This window comes from Pangasianodon hypophthalmus, chromosome 25, assembly GCF_027358585.1.
Source record: "Pangasianodon hypophthalmus isolate fPanHyp1 chromosome 25, fPanHyp1.pri, whole genome shotgun sequence".
NCBI classification, from domain to species: domain Eukaryota; kingdom Metazoa; phylum Chordata; class Actinopteri; order Siluriformes; family Pangasiidae; genus Pangasianodon; species Pangasianodon hypophthalmus.
Genome location: NC_069734.1, coordinates 4,695,851 through 4,723,293, shown reverse-complemented (window position 1 = coordinate 4,723,293; position 27,443 = coordinate 4,695,851). Strand labels below are relative to the sequence as shown.

At 40.0% G+C, this 27,443-nt stretch overlaps 1 protein-coding gene across 2 annotated transcripts in view; it reads right to left on the bottom strand.

Moving 5' to 3' along the window:
* fto (FTO alpha-ketoglutarate dependent dioxygenase) overlaps positions 1-27,443 on the bottom strand; it is a 167,281-nt gene that overhangs the window by 96,747 nt on the left and 43,091 nt on the right. For both annotated transcript variants that reach the window (XM_034299680.2, XM_026937454.3), the window contains exons 7-8: positions 21,697-21,816; positions 4,404-4,528 (exon numbers count right to left, since the gene is read on the bottom strand). In XM_034299680.2, the coding sequence (XP_034155571.1) occupies positions 4,404-4,528; positions 21,697-21,816 (245 nt within the window). The remainder of the gene's footprint in view (positions 1-4,403; positions 4,529-21,696; positions 21,817-27,443) is intronic.

The following is a 27,443-nucleotide window of genomic DNA, read 5'->3' as shown; positions in this document are numbered from 1 at the left end:
TACACCTGGCCATCACACCCATATGAGATTTTTGAATGTCCCATTCCCCCTATTTTGGGAAGGCTTTCCACTAGATTTTTGAGCGTTGCTGTGTGGTTGTGTTCATTCAGCCACAAGAGCATTAGTGAGGTCAGGCACTGATGTTGTGTGAGGAGGTTTGGGGTGCAGTCGGTGTTCCAGTTCATCCCAAAGGTGTTCAGTGGGGTTGAGGTCAGGACTCTGTACAGGACACTCGAGTTCTTCCACTCCAACCTTAACACACCATGTCTTCATAGAGCTCGCTTTGTGCACAGGGGCATTGCCATGCTGGAACATGTGTGGGCCTCTTAGTTTCAGTGAAGGGAAACTGTAATGCTACAGCATACAAAGACATTCTAGACAATTGTGTGCTTCTACCTTTGTTGCAACTTTTTGTGGAAGAACCACATATGGGTCTGATGGTCAGGTGTCCACCTACTTTTGGCCATATAGTGTACGATGTGTTTTCCAAGGCCACCACACACATAATATATAAACGTACTGTACATCTACATAGATACAAAGGTCCAGTGAAAAGGTTTGCATCTTCCATGGTTTCTGAGCAAAGAAAAGAAAATAAAAACTGAAAGTTGGAATTTCAATCAATCCAGAAATCTAGGCCCTGTAATGGCAACCTGAAGATAATGAATAAAAAGAGTGTCAGAGAGTTAAGTATGGAAAGATATATACGCGTGTGTGTGTGTCTAAGAAAGTGGAGTGGCGCACAGAGAGCAACATTAGTGAGTGAGTTTAGGGCAATAGATGGGTCACAAGGGTGGTTAAAGTGAAGTCATCGTTCAACCCAAGTACTTATAAAGCAACACAAGGTCCCCTTTGGTCATATTTATAATTCTCTCTCTCACTCTCTCTCTCTCTCTCTCTCTCTCTCTCTCTCTCGCTCTCATGTCCTGCACTTACAGCGCTGTTTCAGGAGCAACTGCTCTCTCAGAGAAACTCGGAAAGGTTTAATCAATCAGCTGTGCTTGTGTTTATGAATCCTCCATCTGCAATCCATCATCCCGCCTTTAACGCGCCAAACTTTAACGCTATTACACAGCGGCACAAAAGAGGCCGTAATCAAACGAGCTGAATCCTATGCATAGTAAACTCCGAAAACAATTAGAGCTTTCAGTGGGCAAATAAGTAGCATGAATCAGCAAGCAAGAGGTTTAATAAAGGATGCGTGACAGAGAATTACTGATTAAAGATGTAGTAAGTAGATGAGTGGAGCACGGTACCTGAACACTAGCTGTGAGCATGGTAATCGTCCACTTGTAATCGTCCAATTCATATTTTGATTCGACATCTGTATACCACGTTGTTATGGAAGTATTAGTATTTCTTTATGTTAAGGTGCAGTTAATGTATTAGAGGAGTTGGTTATATAGCAACCAGGGTTGCCAGATTGGAGTAACTAACTCACAACCCTCCTGCATAACTACATTCTTAGAAAGAGTTCCATCAAACCCAGTTGTTTGTTCCTCCGAGGCACCAGTTAATGTTTTTATACAGCACTTTAAATCAAAGGGTTTCTTTCAGACTTTTTACGAATTACTTTAAAAAGCTAGAAACTGGCTTCAGGAACCACTCCATCCTGATCAGTGGATCTGGGGTTTATCCCAGGAACACTGGATGCAAAGTGGGAATACATCCTGGATGGGGCGCCATTTCATGACAAAGCATTAAAAATACATCAAAATTAAATGATATCTATTAGTGACTTGTTAGACACAATCTGGCAACCCTGGTAGAAATGCAACTCTCTGTTTGACGCTGAAACCTTATGCTGTATTCAATTTAACTTGAAAGTGCGAAGTCGAAAATCTCCGACCTTGGTGTTTTCAAGCTACAAAGTGAAAAAAACATGGACGCCTCCATATTCGTGTTGTGTTAGCAAAAATCTAGCAAACTAACTGTAATGAGTGTTGTATATTTACCTCCTCTAAATGTATAGTCAATGTTAAAGATTTAACAAGCAAATATGTCTGTATGTTGATTGATCCATAATAAATACTTGCATATACAATAGAAATTATTCATGAAAGTGAAGAAGTGCTAGTCTGTTTACCGTTCATGCTGTGAGCGGCCATGTTGATTTGACGTCACGTGCTGAACTTGGGGGTTAAGTACACCTTTGCGAGTTATGAGTTATTGTCAAACACAGCATTACTGTTCGGAAAAAGCAAGGCAAAAACTTCAAGAATGTATAAATTCTTGAATCAGTTGAAAAGATTTACTATGCAATATTGTATTAATATGGCTACTATATAAGGAGGCTAGCTAGCTTTTTTTTCTGCACAGGTAAATCCTCCACTATGATCTGAACCCACCATCTACATTCAGTTTTCGGGTAGCTGTAGTTTTGTAACACCTAGGCTATCATTCCACAGCCACTCCTGATTGTGGTTTTAAACACCCGAGTGAGTAAAAGCCACATCCAGGCAGCATGCAACATCTCCAAGACAAATGATGCACAAACTGATTATGAAGTGATTTTTGAGTCAGAATAAATGTTTTTTTTTTTTTCCACACTGGCTGCTAAAAGCATGTTGGTGTCACCCCGCCTGTCGCCGATAACATCAGTTCCATCTTATCAGAGTGTGTTTAACGTCGCGCAGGGCCATGTGCTTCTTTTCCTTTAAATGTTGGCCGTTGACAGGTACTTCACAGAGCTGGGCCTAATGTGGGAGGTACCATTATCACGGCCGAGAGGGGAGGTCGGGGCGCAGGAAGTGATAGGGAGAGAGGGGGTGAGTTCAAACGTATTAGAACATAGGAGCGTGAGGGAGAGAAATCGGTCCTATCTAATCTTTCCAACTGCTGAAATAAATGTGTATGTCTCTGTGTGTGTGTGTGTGTGTGTGTGTGTGTGTGTGTGTGTCTATGTAGACACTGCCTTGACAAATGGACAGGCCTGGAATCCAGCTTTTGACGCCTGCGTAAAGAATGTGCAACAGCACAACACACACATCAAATGATGACTGATTTAATTCATTCATATTTATGCTAAATGAGCTGTCTACCTCTCCATCTGTTTTGCTGAAATATACCTGCCTACACACACACACACACACACACACACACACACTCACATGTGCGCTGATAGCCCACTGACTTCCTTCCTCAGAGATAAGACTCACTCAGACAGTATCCATTCATCCCGATAACACATAGCGCAGAAAGACACACACACAGATAACAGTGATGTTTACACTCCACAACTTATCTCCAATTTTAGACCACTCAGGAGCCCACCACTCTTGTATACACACACACACACAGACACACACACAATGTATCCTTGAGACATGAGAGGTCAGGTCTTTATCAATCCCCATTAAAGCATACAGACAACTTTATTATTTCAGTGTGTGCGTGCGTGTGTGCGTGTGTGTGTGTGCGTGTGTGTGTCCATGCTATTGGCGTACAATCACTTGGCTTAAACACTTGGCTTGAATCTGTGCTAAGAAGTTCTGACAAATGTGTGTGTGTGTGTGTGTGTGTGTACCCATGTGCCTTTGTGAAGCCTGTTTCTTTTTGCTGCATCTGCAGTATTGTTGAAGCTTTTTATGTTTTCAGGTACTAGAAGTTCTAGTTCTGGTTCATTTTCCACCAAATGAAATCCAACATAAAAGAAGTGCTTGGATTAGTTTTGCTCTTTTGTCTGATTGGTTGGTTGGTAAACCTGCTCATGCACTGAAATGACTAATAAAAGTCTTGATGATGATGATGATGATGATGATGATGATGCTGATACATTTTAAAATGCAGCTTAATTTTTAAGTCATGGTTTTAGACAAGACAAAAAAAAATCACAACCTATTCATGAAAAAAGAGTGAAAATATAAAAATGGACGTCATCAGGACGGTTAAAACCTCCTGAAGTGGCACGATACCTGATTAGACCACAAAGGTGCAGGTGCTACTAGTCACTTGTTATTGCATGTTGTGTAATGTGTAATGTAGTGTGCGTGTACAATCAGCAGGAAACAGTAATGCAATCCCACTATCAAGTACCACAATGTCCTGTTGGTACCAAGTTACTAAATAGGCGCTAACCTCGTGGCTGATGGGGGGAAGAAAAAAAAAAAAAAAAAAGTGCCAGAGATGCTGGTAATTTGTGCAGAAGCAAAAATGTTGGCGATGTATGTAGGCTTTTGTGTGAAATGAAATAAAATAAAATAAACAAATGAAATAAATAAAAAGAAATATGAAGTTAATAATATTTATAATTTATAAATTAAATTAAATTAATAAAATGTATTTCTTAAATTTATTTAATGTACCCATTTAGGTGCCTTAACTATATAAGTAGTGCTAAAAAAAATAAAATAAAATAAAAAGTGCATTGTGTGTATGTGTGTGTGTGTGTGTGTGTATCCTACCTGTCCCTCCAGGTCTGCCTATGCTGCTGTCTGTCACTCAGAGCGTTGAGCAGAGTCTCAGCCATCTCCTGTCTGTTCTCCTGAACGTTGCTCTCATCCTCCACCACCGCCAGCAGCAGCTCAGTCTGAAAACACATATTATACACACACACACACACACACACACACGTCACAACAACAAGAAATTACATACAACAATCAGGATCAGCTATACGTTAACTAATGAGTTCCAATTAAAACCAGAGAAATCTGTGTTTACTTAAAAATTAAACTACTAAATTCCTAAATCAAAGTGGATTTATGGACTATATACTGTACAACCACCATTTATACAGCTGACATATGAGAATATTTAATATTTACTTTTAATTACTGCTCATTTTCTAGTATAATGTTTTAATGCATAGGTGAACAGATGTTTAATCCAAAGAAACTCCACATTATTTAATGCTGTGACCAAATCTGAGGTGAATACAGGCACAGAAATGACCTCACATCAGCAAATTCACAACAATATGCCTGACTAAATTTATATAAAAAGTTCTAAAGGTTAAAATGGTTAAGGATGGAGCTAATGTTTATACCTTTTCTCACATGTATATTTGTATAAAATCAAACAAAATCCTGGTAATCATCCAAACTCCTCTGAGATCAAGAAGTGAAAACTAAACACAATACATTTTTTCCCAGCATGTGGTGTGTAACACCTGATAATTTGAGAAAATTAATTAAATCTATCGTATACAAAAAAAAAAAAAAAAAAAAAAAAAAACACAGATTCCGCTAATTCATGAGCATCCGCCCCACCCACAAAGCTCGAATCTGGAAATGAGCAGTCCAGCAGTCCTTAGAAAGAAGCACTTAGCTTTACGGAGACTGTTTAAGAAATCAATATACACTCGTTCCCTTAAGGGCAGAGGTCAGATCCATTCTGGACTAAGCGCGCTGCCTGTTAGGAACAAATGGTGAAACCTCAGCAAGTATTTACATTCAATGCTAAATCAAGGAGAAAAGCTAAATTGCCTCGAGTGGGAGGTCAGAGGATGCTAATGGTACACAGTGTGTGGTACTGGCATGCACACACACACACACACACACACACTTAGCGTAGAGTGTAGCACAGGATGCTACTGTGGATTTTATACCACAGCGCTCCTGAATCCTCGAATCTGATTGGTCAGAAGGTGTTAATTAGCTCAACATTAGCTCCAGCTGCATGCTTTATAGTAATGTGCTCGTTCTAAATGTGGTATCGTTTCTATAGTACATCGTTTCTACTTGTATAAACGGAATTAAGAAAATTGTTGATATGGTGAAGTTTTCTATAAGGAAATCTTTATTTAGCATTTTTGGAAGGAGTCTCCACTTAAAGCTGTAACTTTACGTTTCCTGACACAGAAGAGTCTTCAGGATGGAGGACCTGATGCTTTACGGTTTCTAGGAAACATGACAAGCTTGCGTTATTAACTTACCAAGAGAGAAAAGAAGAAAGGCTAGATGAGGGAAAGACTGATAATACACTGCTATAATGTAACAACATTAAAAGTAACTATAAACGGATAAAAAGTACAATGTGTCGTTCTTTAATAAATAAAATATTATTAGTGTTGACAAACTGCCAAGTTAAAGACATTCAGGACATCCTGTTACAGGAAAATAATCAACTTCCTCATGGTGTCAGTAACTATGCTTCTTCACACCATCCCATCCTTGATTACTTTCCTATAACAGCACACTCTCAAATGTTTTATTCCTTACGTATGAAAGAAGGACCGTGGGTGTGGCTGTGTGTTTCTGTGTGTGTGTGTGTGTGTGAGCAAATTAAATCTGTTGTCATGAGGTAAAGAGAGACTTCCTGTCACATCCATTACACTTATCTCTTTCTTATCATTTTTTCCATCCCATAATATTCAAAGCTTCTTTTCCTCACTTAACACCAGGACAGGTGATATTTGTGTATGCGCATCTTATCATCTGATGGATAGGACAGGACATTCAAATAGTGATGACATGTGAACTCTAACCTTGGAATTCTCGAGTGCTGGAGGTGTGTGTGTGTGTGTGTGTGTGTGTGTGTGTGTGTGTGTCCAGGTAAGCACTCGTCTTCTCCCGTCCTTTTTACTCAGCGGCAGGTGATTGGCAGGTGGTGAAACTATGCGAAAGTGCTCTCAGTGTCGGTTCACCTCAGCATGTCTCACAACACCCACACTCTTTCTTATCCCTCATTCATGCGTGAGACAACACTTGGGCATCTCTCTGAAGCAGTACCTGTCAGAAAGACTCGCTTTAACCCTTTACTAGCCACAAAGGAGATCTAGCATGACGAGCACTGGGTCGAAAGGTCGCTCGGTGGAGACGGACTCTGCTTAGACTAAACACGATGACGCCTCGGGTTAAAAACATACACAGAGTGAACTCGACTCAACCCGGGATAAAGATGACCGAGCTAAACAAAAGGAGATCTGGAGCACTTCTTTCTCCGTTCGAGGGTACGAGTGAGGGTGTGTTTACAACGAGCTGACGGTAGCTGTCCTCAGCTGGTGGATGCTGTGAGAGGGGTGACCGAGAGGACAGGAGACTCTAGGAGGTGGAAGTGTATATTTGTACAAGAAACCCCATTTTAGCCCACTCTAAAAATGCAGGAGTGTAAACACACATATGCATACAAGCGCACACAGACAAAGAATATTTGAGGCGAAAGAGGAAGAAATGTTGAAATTAAGTGCATTTGAACAATCAATCCCTTTTCAGGACATTTGGCACTAGGACTGTAAAGTAGGATCGAAATATCAGAAATGTAAATATCGTGATATACATTATCACAAGAGTTTGAGATCACGGAATGATTTTAATACTTCAAAAAGTTACAAAAGTCAGTTTTAGGGCGAGGCAGATAGCGGAGAATGCGTTCTTTCTCATACATATATACATATACATATATATAATTTAAATTGATTTTACACACTTACAGCATTATCGTACCGCATATCGCATTATTTAACAAGTCATCACATATCACATTTTTCTTCAGTATCGTGTAGCCCTACTTGGCACTCAGGCAACAAAAAGGTAACCAAACTCAGAATGTTCTCTCTTGGACTTGGAAATAGGAATATCAATGGTGGACAAAATGGCGGATGACTTTCTTTTCTTTTCTTTTTTTTTTTTATATAAACGTAATACACTGTCCAATTGAAATCACAAAGCAAACTTTAAACTTTAAATCCAGCCTCCTGCTTTACCTTCATTTCTACTCCATTAAACAAGCTCACGACAGCATTCCTCTTTTCAGCTTCAATCACTGACAAAACGCAGAACCATTCTGTCTCAGACGACTCTGAGCCAGACTCATATTCTTCTCACTTTTTCCCTGCCCACTGCTATGAACCTTTCTTCAATGAAAAAAAAAAGGGGGGGGGATCTGTACTGCTGCAGTGACACCATGATCCCAGCAGCAGTGAATAGACATTGGCATTAGACAGACGGCTCACAGATCACTCCTACTCCATCACAGAAACGTTCAGGAAGTGAGTCGCTGGTGCCAGAAGTGCTTCCAGCAAGATCAGACCTGTGTGATTGTGTATAAGTGTGTAAGCAAGACTAGAGCCATTGGAAATCCTACAATAAATACAGGAAATCTTGGAGACACCTTTTCAGCCTCTGGTAGCATGATACTGTGTAATTGTGTGTGCTTTTGGGGTGGAAAGGTAGAATGACGTTCATGATATAAACACCATTAAGATGTCAATAACACTTTGAGTACATATGGCTGGTTTACAGGAACGAGTTCGATAATGAGAAGAAGTGCATTTAAGATCAGGTTGTGTGTGTGTGTGTGTGTGTGTGTGTGTGAGCATGTATCCGAGTGTGTGTCCTCTGACCCCCCTCTCACACACACACACACGCATACACACACACACACACACACACACACACACACACACACACAGTGATTGAGTGCTTGCCCTTTCAGCCAAATTGACCTCATGAGCACTCTGAGAGCCATCAATCCCTGCACGCCCCCAACACCAACGTGCCACAGAAGGGATTATATGAAGTGTAAAACATTAGAAAAATGTGTCTGCAACATCACAGCAGTGCGTTTGAAGAGGAGAGAAGGCCGAGACAATAGAAGCGAGTGTTTGAAAGTATTGTGCGAGTCGGGTTAAGGCCCCTCCATGTTTTCGACAGCTGTTCATATGCTCTCCCTTGCGCTAAATGAGGCAGAAGCTAAAATCGCTGTTGTCTTCTTGTTGGCTTTTTTTTTTTCTTTTTAAATTCCAGGCTGGGAAAAAAAGAGGTTGTAGAGGTTTAAATGGCTAAACCACTTATTCACCATATCAGTGGAGTCTAAAGATGTGGGACAAAACTTCTCAAATTCAGAAAAAGCATCTGCATACGTTCTATGAAACATTCTGACACTGAATTTGTGTCACACACACTCCTTCCTGGTTCTTTTCACAAACTCACTTACTCAAATACACATGCATACAACATTTCCATCTATTCCTGGATCTGGATGATGAACTGAATCCGTAGATAAGGATCTTACTCCCTTTCTTGCCAGCGAAAGCTCTTTGGTTGCAGGACGGAGGCCAAAATCTTCCCCTTTTTCGTGTTCTGCAGTCCAGCTTCGTTTATGTTGCCTGAAGTAACGCTTAACCCTGTAAAGAAGTCACCAGTTATCCAAACCCTCAGGTATTTTCATTACATTAGAGTTTCTTCTACGGTGGCTGCAAAGTGATATTCGGGGAAAACAGCCGTGATTGAATACAGTTAGTGTTGGCCCGCTGCTCAAAGGAAAATTAAACCTGGCTCCAAGCGGATAAGCTCAAACCTCGCCACCGTTAGGCCAAAGAGCTCAGGAGGCCGAAGGCCATGCTGCGTGGAGTGCTTTTGAGTGTCGCGTTTTGTTGCCTTTCCATCGTGTGCTTTGCATCTTCTCGGGCGATCACTGTGGCAAGAACAATTACCAAATAGCAGGAGGTTACGCATGTTAGCGAGTCTGCACTACTCCAACTTGCAGGAAGGCATTTCCAATTCAGAGTAAAGCACTTCGTTTTCCAATTAATCGCATTCGATTTTGTGCTTCATGCAAAGTAATGCAAAGCAAAAGTTCTACGTTCTCAGTTTCTTGGCTTAACCACGCTATTCCTGAGGGGGATCTCAAACCAAATCCTCTGATTTAATAGATCTGATAACATTAAACTGTCCAGACAAAGCTGCTACAGACAAAACACAATTTTACCACCAACTCCAAATTTTCAAAACCGAATTACATTTAACTGAATATTTCAGAGTCATTAAAAGGTCCTTATTCTCTCAAATTGGTAGGTGTTCTGTTATAAGGTGTCTGGGTAAGGGGGTGGATATTGGCAAATAGGGATAAAAATGGGTTAGAAACAAACCCAATAAGCAACAAAGCTCAAAAGCCAATATCCCAAAACTTTACAGATATACTACAGCACTAACATCCTCACACTTTTAACACTTTAAATAGGGAACCAAATAAAATGCACCAAATATGTCCCTGGATATAGCGCCCTAGATGTAGGTATTTGAAAATCTTAGCACAATACAATAAAAGTTAAATACAAAAAACTTGAGTGTGATGGAGACGATGCTATGTGTCACACAATCTCCCAAACCTACTATACAGACTTTTTAAATTTTTATTTAGTCTATGGTCTGCTTGTTGTCTTGGATTTCTCAGCCTGTTTACCAGCACACTGTTTGTCTTTTGCTGCAGGCATCCTGGCCCAGTCGAACCGATGTACTTCCCTGGTCAGACCAAATTAGCCCTGCGAGTCAGACCGCTGGCACACAACCCTAGTCTATTTTAAATTCCTGCCTGAATCAGGATCAGAATTTACAAATATAAATACATGATCTCTGTACAATCTTAAATTATACAGAGAGAATATAGTCACACTATCCCTGTATTTATGGAAAAGAACACTTTATGGATTTAAATTTAGGCAAATGTTTTGGCAGTTAAGCCATGCCCACTACAGAAGATTAACAAGAACCAACAAGCCGAAAACAATTTTAAAAATACCAAATTTGAGTTGTTGGGGTGTTTGGATAAGTGGTAGGGATGTTTGAATCGTTGGTCAGATGGTACATAGGTTTGGTGTTTATTTGGCTGTTTGTTTGGGTGGTAGGTCAGGTTGGTGATTGATAGGGTTGTTATATAGTTGGGTGTTCGTGTGGTTGTTTAGCTGGGTGTTGGAATGCAAATTTAGGCACATTCTTTTTGACTGTTATGCTAAACTTATTATGCTCATCAGAGATTAACCATGAACCTGCAACCCTAAAATGATTAAAAATATCAAATTAGTTTGTTTGCGTGGGTGGTTGGTTGGGTATTTGGTTGGGTGGTTGGGAGGGTTGATGTTTGGTTGGGTGGTTGATTTGGTGGTTGGTTGGTTGGTTGGTTGGGAGTTTGGTTGGTAGGGTAGATGGTTGGTAGGGTTGCTGTTTGGCTGTTTGGTTGGTTGGTTGGTTGACTAATTGGTTGGTTGGTTGGTTATTTGTAGAGTTGGTTGTTTGATTAATTTGTTGGTGGGTTGGTGATTGGTAGAGTTGGTTGTTTGATTAATTAGTTGGTTGGTTGGTTGGTGATTGGTAGCATTGGTTGGTTTTTTTTGGTGGTTGGTAGGGTTGGTGTTTGGTTGATGGTTGGTTGGTGATTGGTTGAGTTGGTTGTTTGATTAATTGGTTGGTCGGATGACTAATTGGTTGGTTGGTTGGTGATTTGTAGATTTGGTTGTTTGATTAATTGGTTGGTGGGTTGGTTGGTTGGTTGGTTGGTGATTGGTAGCGTTGGTTGGTTTTTTTGGTTGGTTGGTAGGGTTGGTGTTTGGCTGGTGGTTGGTTGGTGATTGGTTGAGTTGGTTAGCTGTTTGTTTGGTTGGTAGGGTTGGTGTTTGACTGGTAAGGTTGGTGGTAGAATATCTTCTTCTCTCACTTTTGTTCAGAATCCATTGTGATTCCATTAAGATACCAAAGTCCTAAAGTCCAGCACCACGGTGACAACTACAGAGAAAGGAGGAAATGAAAAATACTGCACTAGAAAAAGAAAACTGTACCTTGAATAGAATCACATATTTCACCTATAAAGAAACAAGTAAGCGAAGGCAATGTCTGATGTCATTTTTGTGCAACCATGAGAAAAAACAGCAAGAATTAGAGGTTAAGAACGGTTCTTGTGAGAGAGAGATAGAGAGAGACAGATTTATCAGGTCTGATCTGTAATTCCTGCTTAGCCATCTGTGCTATCTCTGACCAATTATCTCACAGACCCACAGATGGAAGAACTTCAGTTATACAACCGTCTAACCAAATAAATAAACTAATGTGATGGACCTCATGATTTTCTATGTGGTAAAGGCTGATTATGCAGATGATGTAATATGTTCAATTGTGTCCTAGGAAAAACAGTGTACTTCTTCAACGAGCACAGCAACAGAACAACCACAGTCACCATCAACAAGAACATCAACAAATCCCCCAGAAACCATCAATACCCATCAAAACAAATCTACATCCAATGATATTCTCTTACAAATGTCAAAAAAATTGTTGTGACCTCCAACTGAATTTATCAGGGAATATTTATCCTCAGACACTGATTCACAAGTGATTTAGCTATGATTAAAAACAGGCCATGGCTGCAGACTCGTGTTACTGATTCGGTTATTTTTTCCTTCCTTCGTTCTTTCTTTGTCTTCCCTTCCTTTGTTCTTTCCATTCACTTATATTTAAATATCTAACAAATCAAGAATTCACTGTGTGTGTGTATATATATATATATATATATATATATATATATATATATATATATATATGCTTCATATATATATAGGCTCTGGGGGTTCCAAAAGCATTAAAGAAGCATTGAATATCCATCAGTTCTTCCTCTGATGCTGTAGATATTGTCCACATACACCCCCCAACACACACACACACACACACACAATATCCCTGCCTGTATACCCAATGACTATATAGTCCCTCTGTATGCAGGTACAAAGCTTACAGCTACACCCTTCCAGTTAAAATACACACACACACACACACACACACACACCACACACACACACACACACACACACACACACACACACACACACAGTACTTACAGTGCAGCACAAACATTGCTATTGGTGAATCAGGGCGTGAAATTCTCTAAAGGGTTTTAAGTGTTTACCCTGAACACTATCAGGCCTGGCTGAAATTCAGCTTACCCTGTTCAATGCACACTTCAAAGGGAATGGTGAATAACTTTTACCCGCATATTATACTGCACATTACACACACACACACACACACAATTCCACTCTGCTTTCTTCTCCTTTCTTTTTCGTCCCATTCTTCTGTATGAGGTGCCCCGCAATGTGAGATGTATTATCAGCCCGTATCAGTGCTCTCATTATAAAAGAATAATAACACTTATTTCCTTTTTTGCAATTCTTGGAATTAAATGGTGGTTAAACAATCAATTCACACTGCTCAGGAAGGAAAGCGGAATAACAGAAAGAGAGAGAGAGAGAGAGAGGTAACCGCGGTTAATGTTTTGGTTCTTAATTTAGTTTATTATATATATTAAAAACCACAGTCTGGTTGAATTCTTGAATCTGATTGGTCAGAAAGTATGTGTTATTTTTCTATAACAGTAGTTCTGGTTGTTACACAAAAACAAAAGGTTTATATTAATGCACTCGTTCTAAAACGTGATCGTTTCTATAGTAACGTCTCATACACAGGGACTAAGCCTAATCCAAGCCTAATAATAACTGGATATTGTTGGTTAACAAATTAAAACATGTAATCATTGATGTGGTGAAGTCTTCTGTTAGGAGATGTTTATGTAACATTTACTGAAGGAGTCTCGAGTGTCAGAGTTTTGTAATGGTTACAGTGCTTTGTAAAGTTTCCCAGCACAGGAAGAATGTAAGAAAGAAAGGAAAGAAGGAAGGAGGGAAGAAAAGAAGGAAAGATGGAAGGAATGAAGGACTAAATGAATGCATTATGGAAGGAAGGATGGACAGAATGACTGTACGTATGTATGTATTTATTTATGGATGGAAGGAAGCAAGGGAAAAAAGGACTGAATGAATGAATTATGGATGGAAGGATGGATGGATGGATGGAAGGAAGGGAGGAAGGGAGGAAGGAAGGACTGAATGAATGAATGACTGAATGACTGAATTATGGAAGGAAGGACTGAATGACTGAATGACTGAATTATGGAAGGAAGGAAGGAAGGAAGGACTAAAGGAAGGAAGGAAGGACTGAATGAATGAATGAATGAATGACTGAATTATGGAAGGAAGGACTGAATGACTGAATGACTGAATGATGGAAGGAAGGAAGGAAGGACTAAAGGAAGGAAGGAAGGACTGAATGAATGAATGACTGAATTATGGAAGGAAGGAAGGAAGGACTAAAGGAAGGAAGGAAGGACTGAATGAATGAATGAATGAATGAATGAATGAATTATGGATGGATGGATGGTTGTCAGGAAGGAAAAACAGCACAGCCCAAATGTGTTATCGCTTACTTTTATATTTATTGGGACATGTCTAATGTCCTTACAAGGACCTAATTCACACCTACACACACCTACACACACCGTGCGTATTAACATTAACACACTGTCCTAATGAAAATGCTAAAATCTCACCTAAAGAAATAGACGTAAATTATTTGTGGAAGAATTTACATCACCCTTTTGGCTATTTATTGAGAGTTCGTATACGATTGTGTATGATGTGTATAGTAAAAAACACACTAAGCCACACAAACTCCAAAAATGAAAGAAACACACCGTGTTGTGTGTAGATAAAAGCTGTATATTAAACAAATCTTTTTCGTGATGAATATGTGCCGCAGAAACGCAACATTCCTAATGTTTTACAAAGCCATCAAATAAGTGAATGGAGATTAATTGCCTCGGTCGACCTTAAAATAATTATATGAACGCCGGAGCACTAAACTCCGATGAAATTGATACACTTTAATAATTAGATCCTTGGCTCTGACCCGCTGAAGTCAATAAAGGTTATTAAGGCCAATTGCTGTCTAAATGCATTAGAGAGAGAGAGAGGCGCTCCACACCAGAGCCGCTATTTCATTGGCAATATGATAATCCCTTCTCTGTTCACCTCGCTCCCACCCCCCGCGAGCAAACACACACACACACACACACACACACACACACACACACACACAACCTCCTCTCAGACACACTAAACCAGATTGGATTCACTTAACCTTTCAGAGGCTTTGATCAAATGAGCTCACACTGCAATAACATTTACATTGACCCTCTCCCTCCTTCTCTCTCTGTTTCTCCCCCTGTCTCTCACTCTGTTCCTCTGTCTGCCAGCCTCCTCCTCTCTCTCTTACACACACACACACACACACACGCACAAGTGCATACACACACAGTCACACAGGTAGGTCAATAACCTAATCAGGTATCGATGCCGACCTACTGAATTGTCTTCTCTCTGCTAAGAGACTGTCCAGTTACTGTCCAATCACACACACACACACACACACACATGACTGGATCACGTCCACTGAAGCACCACGGAATATAACCTAGACTTAGCTGAACCGGATGCTTAGATGGAACATTTAGTCCACAATTTTGCTTGGCCAAACAAGATTAAAAAAAAAATAATAAAAAATTAACAATGAAAAAATAAATTGCAATGTCACTATGTACTGTGGGAATACACTCACCAATGAAAAGAAACCATCACTCCATCATTCCGTGGACTATCTACCCAGAATGATGAATTCCAATTTAAATTTTTTTTTTTTTTTTTAATTGAAACTGTAGCACCTTAAATGTTTCTTCAAACTGTCCCTTTGGAGGAACGCTTAAAGGTTCTATGTAGAACCTGTCAGAAAAGGTTCCACATAGACCCTCTTTCAAAATCTATAACCAGTAACCAAAAAGGAGCTTTTGGGAAAATGTAGGGCTGTGTGATAATGGCTAAAATGATTATCAGTACGACTGTATTGACATTATTATCAAAATCGTTTTTGCTCAATATCGAAAACAAAAAATTACTTATATTAATTGAGTGAATATGTTAAATGCTGAATATTAACTCAAGTAGTCAGAAAAAATGAATAAAACAAAATAAAATGATTAAATAGTTAGTTAGATAGATAGATAGATAGATAGATAGATAGATAGATAGATAGATAGATAGATAGATAGATAGATAGGCAACTAAATGGGCACTTTAATCATTTTAATAGGGAGCTCTTTAACAGTTAGCGAGCTTAACCTAAGCTCTCCAATATTCAACTCGACTGTTCTTAATTAATTTCCAAATTAAAAAATCACAGATATCACAATTAAAATACAAATAATTGTGCAGGCAAATTAACTGCCTTGATTTAGATTTCAACTGATTTTCATCTATTAAAAAAAAGAAGTAAGTCAGGAGAAAAAAGAGAGATGGGGAGAGGGAGAAAAATATCTCTGCATAGGTTTAAGCGGTGACAAGTAGAGCCAAAATGCAGAAATTAGGCCCAAATCATGTAGGTTAACATAGCTAAAACAGTCACATTTCTGCCAACCGTCTCATCAACATAACACACACACACACACACACACACACAAACACAGAGAGAGAAAGCCAGAAAGGCCTGTCTGATTTCGCAGTCTTGTCTCTCCTCCTTTCAGCAACCCACAGAAGAAAGGGGAAGATAAAAAATGCCACGCCGGTATTTAAAATATTCTGCATAAGGCTGACTATCTGTGGCCTGTCAAGCAGGGGAAGAGGTTCGCATTGTTAGAGCTTTAAATAAATGTCAGTGATGTACGATAGGGATGATAGCGGGTCCTCGGGGAGAAGGGACGCCCACTGAGGACTCGCTCGGGACGGGACGAGGTGTCCCTGCGAAACTACTGCCGATGTCCTTTATACACACTCACACCACCCACACACACACACACACACACACACAGTGAGTGTGAGGTACCTGAGGCCTGATAGCATCTCCAGGTCTTTTGGCTTTGCTGCTCAGAACACAGCTGAACATCTTTTCTTGGACCCGATGTCTCTATTTCAATCTGCCTTTTCACCCACAATTCTGCTTATTTATTATTTTTATATACAGTATATATATATATATATATATATATATATATATATATATATATATATATATATATATATGTATATTTCTATACATATATATTAAACAGCATATCAAGTCATAAGGCAGCACTTGAGAGAGAGAGAGAGAGAGGGAGAGAGAGAGAAAGAAAGGAAAAGATCCGCTTTATCAGGATGTCATTCAAATAGACGGGTCGAGAATTTGCATCACAACAGATTGAAGAGCGAGAGAGCGAGTGGGCGCGAGAGACAAGACGGGAGAAAGAAAAGCGAGAAAAGCCCACGGGAGAGAAAGGCTTCTAATAAACTATCAGGAATACGGGTAACCACTGACACCCTTCACTTTCAAATACAAAGCTGCGCTGACCCTCCTATCTGTCTGTGCTCCAAATCTGCGCATTAAAAAACCAGAAAAAAAAAGTGTCACTCTTAAAATGTCATCAGTGTCTATTAGAAATGAATAAATAAACGTAAATCCTGCAAACTCTCACTCTCTCTATTGCATATGACATCAAACATTACGGATTTAGATTTATTTTTGTTTTATTAGTTGTATGTACAGTATAAACAAGTACTATAAAAAATGTTCGTAGTGCAAATTCCCAGCAATGCAGAAGATATTATTAATTAATCAAAAACAAACATAAGTGTAGTTATACAAAAAAACAAATAATAAATAAGTAAATAAAAAAGGTCTGTTCATTATGTTGAGAAAGGGAAGCTGACAAATAAATACTAAAAAGCAAACATGCAGTTACAATTTTAAAAATACATAACTTTTAATCAAATGGTTCAAAAAAATAACACTACGAAAAACAATATTTACAATAATTAATAATATAATAATGTAATAATAATAAAACAATACTCAATAACGTCCCATAACTTTAAAAATTCAAATTATAAACTGAACATCGTTGCAACTTAAGACTGAAAGTTTCAGTATTTCTGTTGCAATCACTATAACGCTGATGAAACACTAAAACCCCGAACAAAAACAAAAACAAAATAACTGAAAAATGCATATTATGAATTTATAATATATAATATAATGCAATATAGTATATCACTTGCTCATGCTACATACAGAGGAAGCTCTACTGACTATGGACAAGGACAGGAGGAAGCATCAGATCAGATTCCTCCATACACTCGTAAGAAGTGTGTGTGTGTGTGTGTGTGTGTGTCCAGAGGATAGCAGCAGCTCTTAACCTGCATTTCTGGACACAGGGAAAACGAGCTGCTCTCAGCAGCACTCCTCTTTACATCTCGGTCTGTCTCACCTCTATATCCTACATAGAATCCACACACACACCCACACAGACACACACACACACACACAGACACACACACACAAATACACACAGTGTACTGCATGGCTGGCCCGAGTGCCTCTCCTTAGCCCCAGCAGCACATTAGATGTGATTACTGCTCAAAGAGAGAGAGAGAGAGAGAGAGAGAGAGATGCAGTGCATGCCATCTGAGTACTGCGGTGATGCAACAGTGCCCCCTACTGACTGATCTCACCGTCATAAACACTTCCAGGAGAAGCAAAAACAAAGCGTCAGAGATGTACCAGATTCCCCCAAACACCTGGAGAACTGAATTTTGATTTATTTTCTGAATAAAACATTAATTCGTTATTTATGCTAAATGTTAAGACAATACTAATGAGAATATATTAATAATAGTAATTCCAGACTTTTACACTTCAGATGAGAACTCTTATTTATGCACTCTATTATATATTAAACACTATAATAGCTGTTAATTAGGACCAGGACCCATATGTCAAAAGTCCTTCAGCATCATATATTTTAGCTATGAAACTTTATAAGTGCTATCTGGAAATTCATAAGGTAGTGCAGCTCCAGGATCCCCGGTTCAATCCTGAGCTTGGGTTACTGTCTGAGTGGAGTTTCATGATGTGATGTTCTCCCCGTGTCCCTGTGGGTTTCCTCCAGGTTCTCCAGTTTCCTCTTACCACCCAAAAACAGGCCAATAAATGGACTGGTGACTCTAAATCGCCCTAATGAGTGTGTGAATGAGTGTGTGAATGAGTGTGTGAATGAGTGTGTGAATGAGTGTGTGTGGTGCCCTGTGATGGCCTGGCATCCCATTCAAGATGTATTCCCACTTCACACCCAGTGTTCCCGGGATAGGCTCTGGATCCAGCACGACTCTGATTAGAATAAAGGGCTTAGTGAAGATGAATGAACGAATGAATGAATGAATGAATGAATGAATGGAAATTCATCTACATTTATTTCTTGAATAAAATGGATTTCTTGCACTATAAAATGGCTATAAAACAAGGTATAGGAACAATCAGACTGGAAAGGCAAAGCATAGTAAGTCATGTTTTAGCTGAAGTAGCATCACAAAATTTCACGTTTCTATGTGCCTTACTTTCAGGTGACAAGAAATGCAGAAAGTCATTTACATTTATTTCATGCATAAAACAACAAACCACTAAGTACTAGTGTACTAATGCTGATCTAAGAACAGCCCTGGACCTTTACCTCAGTACTTCAGATACATATTACCCCCTACACTTAACATTCAGGATGAGTATCTGTAAGAATAAAACATCGTAGTTTAGTATATTTCTAAAAAATTTATAAAAAATTTAAATTTATATTTATATAAATTATATTTCTAAGCAATTCTAAAAAAAGGGAGAAAACATCTCTTGAGAGCAGGCCAACTCGTAGCTGAAATTGTGAAATATTGCTGCCAAATATTATTATATTATATTATATTATATTATATTATATTATATTATATTATAGTTCACATCTCTAGCAACTATCATCGAATGAAAAGAAATTTAGATTTATTTCTTGAATAAAAAAATGCATATTAATTATTAAAAAAAAATTACATTTTGTAATATTAATAGTTTTTAAAGTAATATTTTAAATATTTTTAAAAATATAACTATTAATATAACCAATTTGATGACTTCTATCTAGGACCCAGACCATCTTAGTTTTATATATTTAGCTATAAAGTTATAAAACAGAATATTTTAGCAAAAAAAAAAAAAAAAATCACCTGAATAGTTGCATGTTTTTAAATAACTACTTACATTCTTTGGCAATAAAAGTTTTATTTTGCTTTTAATGGAACTCATTACCATTGAGAGCATTCGTCTGACAGAGCAATATTCCAAAACGGTGCATTAAATTACTTCGCAAGAAAATGACAAATGACACGACGACTAATTGAGGGTTTATAATTCAGGATGTCGAATTGGTTTGATTGTGTCAATTAAAGTAACACAATACACTGTCATCATTTGAACTGCAGTGCTATTTAATCAGATTAACTGCTGGTATAAAGTGGTATTTATGATCCATATTGAAGTGTGAACACAAAGTACAAACGCAGAGTGCACAGTACCAAAACGCCAGCAACACACACACGTCAAACCTCGACTACAGAAAGCTGAATAAGGAATCAGACGTTGTGAGTATCGTCTCCACGTGGTTTTATTTCCCAGATAGCACATATGGATCAAACATGCAGTCTTAAAGAACCAGACCCCTCCACTGTTAACCAGCTGAGCTTTCCTCTATAGGACACGCGAATTCAATAATAATAAAATTCGCTAATTTAAATACACTTTCCATCCTGAACAGAAGATGAGAAACCTCGCTGTTAAATTCTCAATAAGAGAAGCAAAACAATCATGTACAGTGCAATACAGTAATAAAGAGTAGAGATTTCTGTAAGTGTGTCAACATCACAGCACCAGCTGACTCATCAACCTCTTCAATTTAATCGCAATCATAGAGCTGCAGTTTGTTCCCACTCACTTTATGACTCAAAGCCATACCCAGTGAAGTTAAAGCCAGTTTCCTCTAATATTAAATGTCTGTTGCAATTTGTTCCTTGAGGATAACGCCATAAAGACGCCTGCCGAGCACAACAGTAGGGCTTTAGTGTTTTGAATTGACTATAATGTTGATATTCATATGATATTAAGGAAGCCAATTGGGTCCATTTGGTGTAACATCCACATTTCAAACCCAAAGTAACTTCAAGCGATCCGAATAATCACGTCTTTGTGCATTCTGGGCCGTATTCAGAGTTGAGTTATGTGCGGGCAGGGAGGATTTTTAATACCAAAATTGCACACATCAGTATTTAGACCTCAGACATAAACTACAGACTTCAGCACTACTCAGACGGTTGCACCAGAGATTCTGCTTCGAGCCATTTTTCTTGCGTGATAGAATTTCGAGCGCTAAAACTTTGATGTAACAGTTTGTCATGCTGAAATTTACGTTTTGTGATGTTAAAAGTACAGAATTCACTCAAGGTTAATTCTAAATACCTAAATACATGACCTTGTATATTTAGTATAATATAAAAATTAAATGATGAATACTGAGAGGGGAAGCCATGTTGTTATATGAAATCATATAAGTGATCATTATAACTAGGCCTATTCACGAGGCAATATATTGGCTCGCCATCTTCTCATCATTGCGGTCTTTTTGTATTTTTCATTTTTAAAGTGGTCTTTTGCTTATATATCTTTTTTTCTGTTTCACAGCATAGAAAAAGAACTAGAACCACGTTTCATGGTCCGTATTTTCTATCCCTCGTTCACACAGGCTTAAAAGGCGTGAAGAAGGAGGTCTAGACGCTATTGAAAAACGCCGTCTCGGGCGCCTCTGATAAAGAAAATTCCAGCAATCCTGGAAGCGTGATCTACAGGCAGGCGATCTGAATGAGGGAGCCTAGAAAATCGACTTAGGTACGTGCATAAACTAATTCTGAATACGAGAAACTTTCCGCATATAAATATTGAGGTAACTTTTGAACTTAATTCATTGACTGTACTTATATATTAAGAATTAACACAGTGTGTTAAGAACAAACGTGTTACCATTGAGTTAAAAACACATGGCATCGCAACAATGATTGAAAATGAGCAATGGTATGCAAATGTGTTATTATTTTGTTTCTCAATTTTATTTGAATGATTTATTAATAAGTATCAGTCAGATCTAGCTATGTATTGAAATTGCTTTCAGCTGAGAAATTCCCAGTCATTGTATATTTTCACAGGCACAAACATTGTGCAATATGTGATATGGTATCGTTCTACGTGTAGGTATCTGTGGTCTTACCATCCTCTCCATCTGCTTCCAGTCAGTCTCCAGACGCTCCATTGGTTTACTCCACCAGCTGCAGAAACGAGCATAACGCCGGCCCTGGAACCAATACTGCCTCAGCCATTCAAACTCCACCTGCCAGAATGTACACAATACACTTATATATGCACATGTCTACAAACAAATTAAGCTGTTTGTGCAATTTGGTTACCAGGTTTGTTTTTTCCAGCAAGCGCAATATGGTCCTGTTTCTGTATCAGTTATCAAATATCAAATTAATATAACTTAATTAATGCTAAATATTCAAGAATTAATTCAGGATTTTAGCTTTTGCAGAAAAGTATGAAACTGAAATATGTTCATTCAGTTCAATTCAATTTTATTTGTATAGCGCATTTAACAATGGACATTGTCACAAAGCAGCTTTTCAGAAATAATTGGATTCACAAAAAATATATTGTAAATATGTGAATTTATCACTGTGAATTTATCCCTAATGAGCAAGTCAGAGGCGACGGTGGCAAGGAAAAACTCCCTGAGATGATATGAGGAAGAAACCTTGAGAGGAACCAGGCTCAAAAGGGAACCCATCCTCATCTGGGTGCAACGGATAGTGCAGTTATAAATAAATCCCTTCTATTATTGTGGACTATATGAACAAATAGTGCAATTGTGCAACCAATAAGTTCATCACAGTTTTTGCAAGAAGTCCAGTTGGTTAAAATCTATCCACTGTCCACTGATGGAGTCCTGAGTATGAAGGTGCTCGTGGTAACCGCAGCCCCAAAGCCACTACAGCAATCACAGTCCCAGGCCATTACAGTACAGCTCCCCGTATGTGATCCCCATGCCATCTCCACAGCCCCCAGGTGGGACTATCCCCAGCAATCCAAACGGTTCTTCAGGCCGTCCATATGGGGCCACCCCCAGTAGCAGCAAGCGAACTCAACCAATCAGAACTCCAACCAGAAGTAGGGCATCAGGATGGGTCAGGCAGCGAGGAGGAGAAGAAGGAGCATCAGGATGTGTCAGGCAGCGAGGAGGAGCAGAAGGGGCATCAGGATGTGTCAGGCAGCAAGGAGGAGCAGAAGGGGCATCAGGATGGGTCAGGCAGCAAGGAGAAGCAGAAGAGGCATCAGGATGGGTCAGGCAGCGAGGAGGAGCAGAAGGGGCATCAGGATGGGTCAGGCAGCGAGGAGGAGCAGAAGAGGCATCAGGATGGGTCAGGCAGCGAGGAGGAGCAGAAGAGGCATCAGGATGGGTCAGGCAGCGAGGAGGAGCAGAAGAGGCATCAGGATGGGTCAGGCAGCGAGGAGGAGCAGAAGGGGCATCAGGATGGGTCAGGCAGCGAGGAGGAGCAGAAGGGGCATCAGGATGGGTCAGGCAGCGAGGAAGAGCAGAAGGGGCATCAGGATGGGTCAGGCAGCGAGGAGGAGCAGAAGGGGCATCAGGATGGGTCAGGCAGCGAGGAGGAGCAGAAGGGGCATCAGGATGGGTCAGGCAGCGAGGAGGAGCAGAAGAGGCATCAGGATGGGTCAGGCAGCGAGGAGGAGCAGAAGAGGCATCAGGATGGGTCAGGCAGCGAGGAGGAGCAGAAGGGGCATCAGGATGGGTCAGGCAGCGAGGAGGAGCAGAAGAGGCATCAGGATGGGTCAGGCAGCGAGGAGGAGCAGAAGGGGCATCAGGATGGGTCAGGCAGCGAGGAGGAGCAGAAGGGGCATCAGGATGTGTCAGGCAGCGAGGAGGAGCAGAAGAGGCATCAGGATGGGTCAGGCAGCGAGGAGAAGCAGAAGAGGCATCAGGATGGGTCAGGCAGCGAGGAGGAGCAGAAGGGGCATCAGGAATGGGTCAGGCAGCGAGGAGGAGCAGAAGGGCATCAGGATGGGTCAGGCAGCGAGGAGGAGCAGAAGGGGCATCAGGATGGGTCAGGCAGCGAGGAGGAGCAGAAGGGGCATCAGGATGGGTCAGGCAGCGAGGAGGAGCAGAAGGGGCATCAGGAATGGGTCAGGCAGCGAGGAGGAGCAGAAGGGCATCAGGATGGGTCAGGCAGCAAGGTTCATGTACTACTTGGTGCTTTTGTACTTCTGAAAGTGATGATTTAATCAGTAACTCCAGTAAAATTAATAAGAAAAGTGTGAGGAGGAATTTAAGTCTTGGGTTAAACCCATGTAAAGGAAAACATTTTATTAGCCAAAACACTATTTCAGACAAGAAATGCATGTAAATGTTGTAACATTCAGCAAAAAAAAAAAAAAAAACAACATAGTCAATACACAATTAGCAAAATTCTGCTCATTTTAAAAGTTATAGAAGTGAAGATGAGGGTTACAGGCAGGGTCGGGGCGGAGTTAGTTTTTGGTCAGGGTTAAGGGCGGGGTTAGTTTTTGGTCAGGGTTAGGAGTGGGGTTTGGTTTTTGGTCAAGGTTAAAGGCGGGGTTAGTTTTTGGTCTGGGTTAAGGGCGGGGTTAGTTTTTGGTCTGGGGTTAAAGGCGGGGTTAGTTTTCGGGCTGGGTTAAGGGTGGGGTTCTTTTTTGATCAGGGTTAGGGGTGGGATTTGTTTTTTGGTCTGGGCTACAGGCAGGGGTTGTTTAGGGCTAGTTTTTTTATCAGCATTGGGGGCGGGGTTCATTTTGTAGGCAGCATTAGGGACGGGGTTCATTTTTTGGTCAGGCTTCGTCTTTGATTTAAAAACTAGGTTCATAGGTTCTACAAAGGCAAAAAGGGTTCCCCCAAAAAGAACAAGCCGGAGAACCCTTCAGAGTTCTAGTTTTTTTTTCTAAGAATGTACATGGACAGTCACAGCCGTTCTTGTTTTGTTCTGTTTTGTTGTTCTGTTTTCATGCTACTTCAGCATGGTTTATTCAGCCCTAATCAAAACTGTCATGGATGTGGAACATCTGCATTTTCTGTTGTCTTCGTTGTCGGGTTTCTTGTTTTATTTTTCTACCACGTGTCACCTGTGAGAAAAGTAACGTTTTATCAGACATGCATACAAACACCTGACACACTCTCCCTCCAGCAACACACACTTCTACACCTCTCTCTCTCTCTCTTTCTGTCTCCTCCCTCATCGTTCTCCCTTTGGGGATCCGCAGAGCCTCGTCACCTTTCCTCTGGGAGATTACCTTCATTTTCACTCATTTGAAGAGATGTTTTTAATCCTGCTAAATGTGTGTGTGTGTGTGTATGCACGTGTTTGTGTGTGCCTACGTGTGTGTGTCTTTAAGTGCCTCAAATGTAAATGTGAGCAGCTCAAACGTGGCCTCCTACTAACACTCAACAAAGCTAAGCTCTGAAATAAAACACACACACACACACACATCATTTCCAGCTCTATCAGTGGAATGTCAAGAACACACACAGCCCGACAGGCTACAATGGAGTTTAAACTGAGGAACAAAGACCTGGCAACACGGCAGCTTTTATTCTATTGAAATGCTGCTTTGTTTTCACACACACAGATTAGCACTGCTACGTTCTCATGTGTAATTTTAGCACGCGAATACAAACATTCAGGGCATTTCATTACATCTTTTGGGTTTTTATACTCAGATAGTGTTAGCATCTGGGATAATTTTCCAAACACACACATTAAACCTAATCTCAGTTCTACAGGCATTGAATTTTTTTTTTTTTACATTTTAAAATCTCTGCTTGTTGCATTTACTCTACTCACTTTTTTAGGAAGATATCAAAGTTACAAGAATTTCTAACTAGCTAATATCTTTACCTTGAATATGAATGCAGCTTATCAAACCTAATCCAGAAATTTTACCCTGAGCACTGCATTAAATCTGGATAAGCAAAGATCACAGTGCCTCAGAAATGGACACTATCCTCATACACACAGATTACAAGTGCTTTACAGAAATCGGTCGCCTCAATCCGGCTCCTCTTCAAAGAAATGCTACGCTTTTGAGTGAGTTCTAACCTCCGCTAGCTCCACCGGAGGCGTCCTACAGAAGCCGGAGGCTACAAATGCTAGCTGTCGTCCCCGTGTCTGTCCCTCCCTCCCGCTCTGATTGTCCTTCTGTCCTTTACAGAGAGAACACAGGCTGAGCAGGCAGCTTTGAGCCAACATGGAAGCCGGTTTCCAGCGGAGCGGCCTCACAGCGGGCACAAAAAGAGAGAAAGCGAGCGGCTGGCATTTCGAGCCGAGCCGTCTGGCGTGGAGAGATACTGAGAGTAAATGCCACCTGTGCAGGTAGAGAGTGAAAAGGAGCAGATTGCGGATGATGGATCTCTCTCTTCTCTCTCTCTCTTTCTCTCTCACAGCACCATTCTTTATTTCTTTTTCAATCGAGAGTGGTGTGTAGACACAAGCTTAGCAAATGCAAATTATCTTATCAGTATTTGCAAAGCATTTAAGTCATGCTGTATCAGACATTTTGGCATTTATCCAGGTATATGCATGCAAAATGTATTTCATTATTCAGTATGAAATATATTGCATTAAATACATTTCAAAAATAGAAACAATATGGCACAACTCTGGCACGATTCTGCTTAAGGAGAGTTTAGACAGAAAAGCAACCAAGACGCAGAGAGCAATACTGAACACGATGCTTCCACCACCATGCTTCACAGAGGAGATGGTGTTCTCAAGGTGCTGACTAGTTTTGTGTTTTCTCCAAATGTAGCACTTTCTGCTAAGGCCAAATAAAAGTTCAATTTTGGTCTCATCAAACCAGAGAACCCTTTTTTGCACTTATTTGCTGAACCTCCAACATGTCTTTTGACAAACTTAAATGGGGATTTTATACGACTTACCACTTTTCCATACAGTCCAGATCTGAGGAGTGTCCAGCCTATAACTGTCCTGTGAACAGCTTCTCCCATTTGAGCTGCAGATCTCCTGGTTGCTTCTCTGATTAATCCCCTCTTTACCCTGTCGCTCATTTTTGATGAATGGCTTCCTCTAGCCAGAGTTGCAGTTATGCTATATTCTTTCCATTTGTCAATAAGAGATTTAATGGTGCTCTGTGGGATGTTTAAAGTTTTATAACAAACTCTGACTGATTCTTTTCCAGAACTTTGTCATGGATTTGTTTTGATAGCTCTTTGGTCTTCATGATGCTCTTTCCTTAGGTATGTTCTCTAACAAATTCTGAGGTCTTCCAGGAACAGATGTATTTATACTGACATCATGAGACACTTTAACTGCGTACAGGTCGACTCCATTCAGCTAACTGTGTAACTTGTGATGGCAAATGGTTGCACCAGAACTAATTTAGGGGTTTCACAGTAACAGGGCGAATACTTACGCAATCCCAAATCTGAGGTTTTCTATTTGTAAATAATTTTGTGAACTATACTGAGGTTCTCTCCCACTTCAGTGCTATGGTCTATTTTGTGCAGATTCATGACAAATAATCCAAAGTAAGTCCATTTCATTTCCAGGTAGTAACACTCCACTTGTAAAATCCAAGGAGGCGAATATTTTTGCAAGCCACTACTGTATATATAGTATTCAAAGCTACATACGTACAGTATGCACTACATTACACTCACACATTCACAATGTCGGGCTTAAAAACTGTTCACACACTCTATTTACTTTATTTCCTTCTAAAACTAGATTGTGTTGAAATTGTCACTATGTCACTATTATTTACACTGAACCTCATTCTAATCACACACCGATATAATTTCTGCGCTTTAACATGTTTTAACATCCTCCAGAACACCCTCGCTCTATACTTACGTGACCCCAGCCAGCCATCTTTATCACAATCAACACCGACATCACAATCAACCACAAT